General features: G+C 36.4%; 1 protein-coding gene across 1 annotated transcript in view; it reads left to right on the top strand.

The window, feature by feature from the left end:
- LOC107671440 (cleavage stimulation factor subunit 3) overlaps positions 1-8,630 on the top strand; it is a 27,359-nt gene extending 18,729 nt beyond the window's left edge. The window contains exons 15-21 of the mRNA XM_016464396.1: positions 2,584-2,686; positions 3,119-3,188; positions 4,015-4,210; positions 4,429-4,579; positions 6,985-7,079; positions 7,212-7,272; positions 8,084-8,630. Coding sequence (XP_016319882.1) covers positions 2,584-2,686; positions 3,119-3,188; positions 4,015-4,210; positions 4,429-4,579; positions 6,985-7,079; positions 7,212-7,272; positions 8,084-8,286 — 879 coding nt within the window. The 3' untranslated portion in view covers positions 8,287-8,630. The remainder of the gene's footprint in view (positions 1-2,583; positions 2,687-3,118; positions 3,189-4,014; positions 4,211-4,428; positions 4,580-6,984; positions 7,080-7,211; positions 7,273-8,083) is intronic.
- The last annotated feature ends 1,798 nt before the right edge of the window (positions 8,631-10,428 follow it).

Raw genomic sequence — 10,428 nt, 5'->3', positions numbered from 1 at the left:
ACATTAAAAAATAAATACGACCTCACGTTGTGTCAATCACGTTTACACACTGCCTCCGAAACTTTCGTCCATCATAAATAAATTCGGACCAGGTTCGATTTTCTGCGTTTTTGCATCCGTATCAAGCATTTTGATAGGAAAGGATGACGAATAGGAAAAAAATGGAAAAACGCATACGAAAATTTCGGACTCAGTGTGCAAGGACCTTTACTCCAGTCTTCAGTGTCACATGATCCTTTAGAAATCATCGTCATATGCTGCTTTGCTGCTCAAGAAACATTTCTGATTATTATCAATTTAAGAAGGCCAGAGAGGATCCTCGCACACGGCATCACGTGTATGTCACTGCTGCTCTTATGGAGTACTACTGCAGCAAGGTAACTTCATCACGACGTCTCTTATATTTACACTAGCATTCAAATATTTGAGTTTCAAATGTTTTAAAAAAGGAGTCTCTTATGCATTTAATTAAAATGCAGTAAAAACTGTAATTTTGTGAAATATTACAGCTTAACATAAATGTTTTTATTTGAATGTGTTTTAAAATGTAATTTATTCCTGTGATCAAAGCTGAATTTTCAGCATCGTGAAGGTCTCTGCACACTGAGTCCGAATTTTTCGCATGTTGAAAAATAAATACGACCTCACGTTGTGTCAATCACGTTCACATACTGTCCATAAATCGCTTTTGTTCCATTATAAAGGGCATAAACGTGCACTTGGCCAAAAAGATGATTGAAGACCGGAGCAGAGACTACATGAACGCCAGGAGAGTTGCCAAGGTGAGTTCTGCACGGGTGAAAGTGTATGATAGGATACAGCAATAAAGTTTTTTTTTTAAATATGTGCAAAAAAGCACATTAAAAAAAAGTACTATTTTTAGAAATCTCTCACAATCGCATCTGCATCTCTTTCTTCTCGTCATGCTATTTCTCTATGCTGATGGTGTGATTGTAATCCCGTTCAGGAGTATGAGACGGTGATGAAGGGTTTGGACCGGAACGCCCCCTCAGTGCCGCCCCAGAACTCCCCACAGGAGGCCCAGCAGGTGGAGATGTGGAAGAAATACATCCAATGGGAAAAGAGCAACCCACTGCGTACCGAAGATCAGACCCTCATCACCAAGAGAGGTGACTTACAGGAAGATTCATAAACTATGAGCTGCAGGTTTTGACAATCGATCATCTGCTGTTTTAGTCCTGTGTAGAGCATCTCGTTCATTTTAGAGCAGCTTTACAGAAAATCATGATGTTAATGTTTATAATATCTTAATATCTTCATGCCGTATATTAGAATTTAACAGATTAGAGCTGGACGTTAATATAGTTTACATTTTGCAAATATGCATTTGAGTTTTGCTATATATTGGCCTATGCAAGTGTAACATACTTATCTTTAAATACAGAGCTGTGCAATACTACAGTTTACATTTTGCAACAACACAAATGTACTGAAGTGCATTGCAAAATACAGTCTAAAATCTTCTCTGGTAGAGTTTAGTCTCTTTTAAAGTGGTGTTTGTCGTTAAATCGGGCCATTTTCTGTACCTAATTTTTTTTATTTGTCACTTGCAGTGATGTTCGCCTATGAGCAGTGCCTTCTGGTGCTCGGCCATCACCCGGACGTCTGGTATGAAGCTGCCCAGTACCTGGAACAGTCCAGCAAACTGCTGGCAGAAAAAGGGGTTGGTTTTTCAGGTCTATATCCAGTACATGAAATTTGCCAGAAGAGCTGAAGGCATCAAGTCTGGCCGCACCATCTTTAAGAAGGCCAGAGAGGATCCTCGCACACGGCATCACGTGTATGTCACTGCTGCTCTTATGGAGTACTACTGCAGCAAGGTAACTTCATCACGACGTCTCTTATATTTACACTAGCATTCAAATATTTGAGTTTCAAATGTTTTAAAAAAGGAGTCTCTTATGCATTTAATTAAAATGCAGTAAAAACTGTAATTTTGTGAAATATTACAGCTTAACATAAATGTTTTTATTTGAATGTGTTTTAAAATGTAATTTATTCCTGTGATCAAAGCTGAATTTTCAGCATCGTGAAGGTCTCTGCACACTGAGTCCGAATTTTTCGCATGTTGAAAAATAAATACGACCTCACGTTGTGTCAATCACGTTTACACACTGCCTCCGAAACTTTCGTCCATCATAAATAAATTCGGACCAGGTTCGATTTTCTGCGTTTTTGCATCCGTATCAAGCATTTTGATAGGAAAGGATGACGAATAGGAAAAAAATGGAAAAACGCATACGAAAATTTCGGACTCAGTGTGCAAGGACCTTTACTCCAGTCTTCAGTGTCACATGATCCTTTAGAAATCATCGTCATATGCTGCTTTGCTGCTCAAGAAACATTTCTGATTATTATCAATGTTAAAAACAGTTTTGCTGGTTGATATTTTTGTGGAAACCATGTTAAAAAAAAATTCACACTGTGACCTTCACAATTATTAAACCATTAATTTACGCCCCTCACATATCTAAAGGACGTTTCATTCAGTTTATGCATTTGAAATAAATGTGTATCCAGACATAAAACGGAGTATCTGAATGACTTTTCCTTTGCCGACAGGACAAATCTGTGGCCTTTAAGATATTTGAGCTTGGACTGAAGAAATACGGTGACATTCCTGAATACATTTTGGCCTACATTGATTACCTCTCTCACTTAAACGGTAAGAACACCATTCCCTCCATGCACACGTTTGGTGAATTCACAGTCTCCTTTTAATCTGCTTCCAAACAATCAGTGACATTTATTATACCTTTACTGCCCTGTCACATTTCATCCAGCCTGTATCACATTGGGTGAAACGCTGGAGAAAAAAAATTTCAGCCCAAGCTTTGAGAGATTGCGTATCATTGACATGCCCTCGAGATGGTTGTTTATTTACACACGCAGATGATGATATCTGACACAGGAGCGCTTATCAGACCAAACAAACCATTCGTCTCCTTTATAAAGCAGATAGCTAGGAGACGGTGTTTGCCATGCAGTAAACATCGCTCGTGTTTATCTTGTCGCTAGGCTATTACCAAAAAAGAAGAGAAGTAAAACGTTTTCAAAAATGAATTATTGAGCTTGTTTGCCCTTCCCTCCATCACAGAGGACAACAACACTAGAGTCCTGTTTGAGAGAGTCCTGACGTCCGGCAGTCTTTCACCTGAAAAATCTGGGTTAGTGGGATTTTATTGATTATTTTTCGCAAATATACCATCTATTTCTTTTAATTTGCTCTTAAATATTGCTAACTATCTGCTAGGCTTTTGACGCTTTATAATTGCTCAAGTCTGAGTTATTTTTCAACCCTGGACTAACACTCATTAACATTTAATGTTTCACACAAGCTACGTTTCAATGCAACTAAATAATCTGTTAGTAAATGAATCGATGGCTCAGTCAGATTGAAAAGAGGTCGACAGCTCAATCTGAATGAAATTTCACTCGGATTGGAAGGAGTGGTGTAAACCTGAAATAATCTGATTGATAGGAAAAAATGAAGCAAGGAAATGTTTCAATCTGACTTTTCTCAATTGGATTCAATAATACCTTGTGAATTTGCGATACCATGCCCAATGCTTTGATACGTATGTTTACGTACATTTTACAACTTACAAGATGTGCAAACAAATACAGTTGTGCTCGTAAGTTTACATACCCCTTGCAGAATGTGCAGGATGTTAATAATTGAAACAAAATATTTTTATATAATAATTTTTCAAATATTGCTTTGGCCTTTTAATGTTTAATCTAAACCTTCTAACTTGATCTTCCAGGCCACATCTCAACATCCAATCAAAAACCGATGTGTAGAACCAATCCCTGCCCTACATTTTTTATTTTTATTTTTTTTTCAATAATTTGTTACACTTACATGTACGCCACAATATAGAAGAAAACATCTCTCACCAATTCCATTTCGTTGCGACTTTAATCCAGGGTTAAATGTAATGTGAAAAGGATAATATTCCTGATGTTAACGTGTGATTTTTGGTGTAACAGGGAAATCTGGGCGCGCTTCTTGGCCTTTGAAAGCAACATTGGAGACTTGGCCAGTATCCTGAAGGTGGAGCGAAGGCGTTTCATGGCCTTTAAAGACGAGTATGAAGGAAAGGAGACGGCTCTGCTGGTGGACAGATACAAGTTCATGGATTTGTATCCCTGCTCCCCCAGCGAGCTCAAAGCCCTCGGCTACAAGGTACGACAGGAAATGGAATCATTCACAATCATTCTGCGCGCTTTTCTCTCAATGACCCAATAAACACACAACAATAATGCCAGTGGAGAGAAAACCGCATGCAAGAAAGCGACTGACCATAACAATATAAATATGTTCGTACCGTATAGCGTTTAGTATAGTACATCAGTAATTTAAGTACAACAATCCTCTCATCATCTGAACATGTTGATTGGCAGGATGTGTCTCGTGCCAAATACGCATCAATGATGCCAGAGGCGGTGGTCACTCCTTCTACCCCTGCGCTGAAAGACGAGGCCGACCGCAAACCTGAGTATCCCAAACCTGACACCAGCCAGATGATCCCTTTCCAGCCACGTCATCTGGCGCGTGAGTATCAGCACCTCACAAACATTTAACATTCAACTCCGAGACGCCTAGTTTGATATGTGACCCTGGACCACAAAACGAGTCATAAGGGTCAATTTCTTGAAATTCATAAATAAGCTTTATATTGATGTGTGGTTTGTTATGATAGGACAATATTTGGCTGAGATACAACTATTTGAAAATCTGGAATCTGAGGGTGCAAAAAAATCAAAATACTGAGAAAATCACCTTTAAAGTTATCCAAATGAAGTTCTTAGCAATGTTGATACTAATCAAAAATTTAATTTTGATGTATTTACGGTAGGAAATTTACAAAATATCTTCATGGAACATGATCTTTACTTAATATCCTAATGATTTTTGGCATTAAAAAAAATGGATCATTTTGACCCATACAATGTTTTTTGGCTGTTGCTACAAATATACCCCAGCGACTTAAGACTGGTTTTGTGCTCCAGGGTCACATATGGAAGCTTGATTCTGCCTGTTTCTTGCTATTCTGCCTCTCAGAATTTTGACTTTTTTCTTAGAATTCTTGTTTACTAAAAGTTTGCATCCACAGTTCTCACATTTTTCTTGGAATTCTGAGTTTACAGCCCACAATACTGACTTTTTTGCAATCGCAAGTTTTCTGATTTTTTTTTTTTTATTCTAATTTGATTTCTTAAAATTATGAGTTTATCTCTCGCATTTTTGACTTTCTTAGAATTCTAAGTTTACATCCCACATTTCAGATTTTTCTTCTGAGAATTTTGACTTTTTTTCCCCTTTGGAATTCCAAGTACAGTATACATTCACAATTCTGACTTTTTTTTCTTAGAAATTTGAGTTTACATCCCACAATTCTGACTTTTTTTTTTTTCTTAGAATTTTGATTTTACATCCCACAATTCTGACTCTTTTTTTCTTAGAATTTTGAGTTTACATCCCACAATTCTGACTTTTTTTTTCTTAGAATTTTGAATTTACATCCCACAATTCTGACTGTTTTTCTTAGAAATTTGAGTTTACATCCCACAATTCCGACTTTTTTTTCTTAGAATTTTGAGTTTACATCCCACAATTCTGACTGTTTTTTTTTCTTAGAATTTTGAGTTTACATCCCACAATTCTGACTGTTTTTTTTTCTTAGAATTTTGAGTTTACATCCCACAATTCTGACTGTTTTTTTTTCTTAGAATTTTGAGTTTACATCCCACAATTCTGACTGTTTTTTTTTCTTAGAATTTTGAGTTTACATCCCACAATTCTGACTGTTTTTTTTTCTTAGAATTTTGGTTTACATCCCACAATTCTGACTTTTTTTTTCTTAGAATTTTGAGTTTACATCCCACAATTCTGACTGTTTTTTCTTAGAATTTTGAGTTTACATCTCACAATTCTGACTGTTTTTTTCTTAGAAATTCGAATTTACATCCCACAATTCTGACTTTTTTTTTTTCTTGGAATTTCTGACTTTTTTTCTTATAATTGAGTTTGCATCCCACAATCCTGACTTTTTTTTCTTAGAATTTTGAGTTTACATCCCACAATTCTGACTTTTTTTTCTTCTTAGAATTTTGAGTTTTACATCCCACAATTCTGACTTTTTTTTCTTAGAATTTTGAATTTACATCCCACAATTCTGACTTTGTTTTTCTTAGAAATTTGAGTTTACATCCCACAATTCCGACTTTTTTTTCTTAGAATTTTGAGTTTACATCCCACAATTCTGACTGTTTTTTTTTCTTAGAATTTTGAGTTTACATCCCACAATTCTGACTGTTTTTTTTTTCTTGGAATTTTGAGTTTTACATCCCACAATTCTGAATTTTTTTCTTATAATTGAGTTTGCATCCCACAATCCTGACTTTTTTTTCTTCTTAGAATTTTGAGTTTTACATCCCAGAATTCTGACTTTTTTTCTTATAATTGAGTTTGCATCCCACAATTCTGACTTTGTTTTTCTTAGAAATTTGAGTTTACATCCCACAATTCTGACTTTTTTTTTTCTTAGAATTTTCAGTTTACATCCCACAATTCTGACTTTTTTTTTTCTTAGAATTTTCAGTTTACATCCCACAATTCTGACTTTTTTTTTTCTTAGAATTTTCAGTTTACATCCCACAATTCTGTCTTTTTTTTTTACATCTTAGAATTGTTTTTTTTTTGTTTGTTTGTTTCTGCCACAATAAAAAAAAATGTAAAGGTAATTGCAACTGTTTATCTCAAAGTTTGGCCTTTTCTTCTCAGATTTGTGATTTTATGTATCTCAATTCTGAGTTTATATCTCAATTCATAATAAGTCACAATTGTGAGAGAAAAAGTTTGCGAAATACATGTCAATAGATCATTCCCAGTTGTGCAATTCTTACTTTGAGGTGATTGTGTGCATTGCTAAGTTTGGTGACGTGTCCTCCTGACAGCTCCCGGCCTGCATCCTGTTCCTGGAGGAGTGTTTCCTGTCCCTACAACTGCTGTCATCCTCATGAAGCTGCTGCCTCCTCCCAGCTGTTTTACAGTCAGTTCAACACCTCTTCTTCTTTTAAATGCTTCAGACTAAACTGTAGCATGTCAGATAAGATATCCTCAAGATATTTAAACATAAGCTTCAAGACAGTGTGATCATGTGTGTGTGTGTGTATGTTTTTAGGGTCCCTTTGTGCAGGTTGATGAGCTGATGGAGTCTCTCAGAAGATGTGTATTACCAGAGAGTAAGTATCACAGAATATCATCATATGATCTCCGATATCTCACTCCCATGGTTTCATTCGTTCTAATTCATTCTCATTTCAGTAATACAGGGACGTCTGTTGTACTAAACAATTATTTGTTGTTGTTGTTGAAAGAAATTAATATTTTTATCCAGCAGTGATGCATTAAATTGATAAAGTGTTTTCTACTTTAACAATGAATGTTTCTTGAGCAGCAAATAATATTAGAATGATTTCTAAAGGATCATGTGACACTAAAGACTGGAGTAATGATGCTGAAAATTCAGCTTTGTATCACAGGAATAAATTGCATATTTAAATATATGAGAATAGAAAATAGTTATTTTAAATTGTAATAACAGTTTTTACTGCATTTTTGATCAAATAAATGCAGCCTTGATGAGCAGAAGACTTTTTGAAAACATTGAAAAATCTTACCAATAAAATATTTAGAACGGTGGTAATATAATAATATTATATACTAAAAATACATTTTGGAATTATAGTAACGAGAATAGAAAGTGTCTTAATTAACAACAAATAAAGGTAATATAATGTGGTTCTTATTACTTTTGATAGATTCTCATTATTAGTAAAAATTGTTAAAGCTATTATTATTTAAAAAGAAAATGTAGTTAAAAGATATCAGAATAATTACACATTTCACTCTTTAATTAAATTTTTCGGCATTGAAGTAAAAAAAAGTAAGGGTGATTAATGTTTTAGGGATAAATGTGATCCGTTCTTTCAAGGTTTTGTGAGATTCACACGTTCATGATCTATAAAGCTTGCGCTCTCGTTCTCTCTCTAGCGGTAGATGCTGCTGTAGAGTTGATCACTGGAAAGCAGTTCGAGATGAGCAGCGAAGGAAACGGACCTGTGGAAAACCATGCTGTGGCAAACAAGTCCTTGAAAAGGCCTAACGCTGATTCAGACGAGGAGGAAGACAAAGGATCGATCGCACCTCCCATCCATGACATCTATCGAGCGCGGCAGCAGAAGAGGATCCGATGAGCCGACCAAAACACACACACACACACCTGAACAACACAGAGACAATTAAACCCGCATCCAGCCCACTGACTCCAGCTTCCACCCTGGTTTACTGTGAAGCCTGCACTCCCACAGCGATCACAAACCATCGCTCATCTCCATTTGGTTCAGTGTTTTCAAAGTTTCTTTTTAACAGTTTTATTTTTTAAAACTGGGTGGTTTATACTGTAAAAAGTTTTTATTCTTGTTTGCCTCATAGTTCTGAACTTGCCATGTGTAGTTGCTGGTGATGGAAGAGTTGAATTCATTTTGTAGTGAACTGAGGATCACACACAACTTGCTTCCAATAAAGCAAAATGATAAAAGTGCTTGTGTCGTGTGTTACTTCACTGTCCGGCAGTACCAGATAAATCTGTGATCTCTGAAACAAATGTCAGAGCATTTGTGCTCACCACTAGGATGCACTATAGTGCAGTCAGTGGATATCTTTATACTACAGTAAGTACACCAGAGCAGTGGGTTTCAAACTTGTTCCTCGAGACCCACAGCTCTGCACATTTTGCATGTCTACCTAATTTACACACCTGATTCAGATCATCAGCTCATTAGGAAAGAGCTCCATGAACTCAAATGAGTGTGTCAGATAAGGGAGACATGCAAAATGTGCAGAGCAGTGGGTCCCGAGGAACAGGATTGAAAACCACTGCACCAGAGCACATCAGTTTGAGGACAATTGTAAGGACCTCGATGTGATTTTCACACAAATATCTCCAGGTCATATTTTACCTCAAAATCTGAAAAAACATTTAGCATAAACTGAATGCAAGCTGTTTTAGCACAATTACATTTGTTGCATTTCATATACTTAATAGGCTCTGAAATATATAACTTTTAATTTAAGTGATTTTAAACCAATCTTCACATAAACTATATTATATATGCATAAACTATAGCCTACATATTAATCTTTATTCAAGCTACAAAAGTTAATCAGCGACTTCCTAACTCTTTATGGTAATTTAAGACTTTATAACTCATTTAAGACTACGTTTACAAGGTAACTTGTCAAAACCGCGCATTTTGACAATTGTGTGTGTTTTCATCCGTTGAAGCGCTACTGGTGAGCTGTCTGAATCGGCTCAGTGTATAAGTTACAGCCGAACGTGAAGCCTTTCAAACTATACTTCACTGCACCGTTTCTGCTGCGTAACTCTCCAGGCATGTGTCGCCACATTCTCGAGTTATGAAGAATAAAGAAGGGAAAAGTTAATCTTCCGAAATGAAGCAGCAATATCTTCTCAAGGTAAAAGTTATTAGAACCGTGTCTAGGGACAAGCTGGCCATCACTGCTCTGACCTTTTCAGTCCGTTTGTATCCTATTAGCCTATTTGATTCGCTCTTGTCGCTTATGACAGAACAGCTAATCACGATGATCTTGTCTTCGGAAAAGATTATTTTATTCGCTTGCGTCAGAAACATAGAATCTCTTTAAAAACTGGCTGTCGTTTTCACTTCATTGCATTGTTATAATTCGTTAAAGGGGTCATATGATGCGATTTCAATTTTTCCTTTCTCTTTGGAGTGTTACAAGCTCTTGGTGCCAAAACCGCGCATTTTGACATAATTGTGTGTGTTTTCGTGCGTTGAAGCGCTACTGGTGCGCTGTCTGAAGCGGCTCAGCATATGCGTTCAGCCGAACGCGCAGCCTTTCAATATATACTTATACAATATATACCTATACTTCACTGGACCGTTTAGGCGGCGTAACTCCAGGTATGTGTCGTCACACTTTATTCTCGGGTTATGAAGAATAAAGAAGGGAAAAGTTAATCTTCCGAAATGAAGCAGCAAAATCTTCTCAGGTAAAAGTTATTAGAACCGTGTCTAGGGACAAGCTGGCCATCACACTACTCTGACCTTATCAGCCCGTTTGTATCCTATTATTTGATTCGCTCTTGTCGCTTATGACAGAACAGCTAATCACGATGATCTTGTCTTCGGAAAAGATTATTTTATTCGCTTGCGTCAGAAACATAGAATCTCTTTAAAAACTGGCTGTCGTTTTCACTTCATTGCATTGTTATAATTCGTTAAAGGGGTCATATGATGCGATTTCAATTTTTCCTTTCTCTTTGGAGTGTTACAAGCTCTTGGTGCATAAAG

Source organism: Sinocyclocheilus anshuiensis, unplaced genomic scaffold, assembly GCF_001515605.1.
Source record: "Sinocyclocheilus anshuiensis isolate Anshui unplaced genomic scaffold, SAMN03320099.WGS_v1.1 scaffold297, whole genome shotgun sequence".
In the NCBI taxonomy this organism is placed as follows: Eukaryota; Metazoa; Chordata; class Actinopteri; order Cypriniformes; family Cyprinidae; genus Sinocyclocheilus; species Sinocyclocheilus anshuiensis.
Note: the sequence above shows the minus strand (reverse complement) of the source record. Positions and strands in the feature narration are given on the sequence as shown.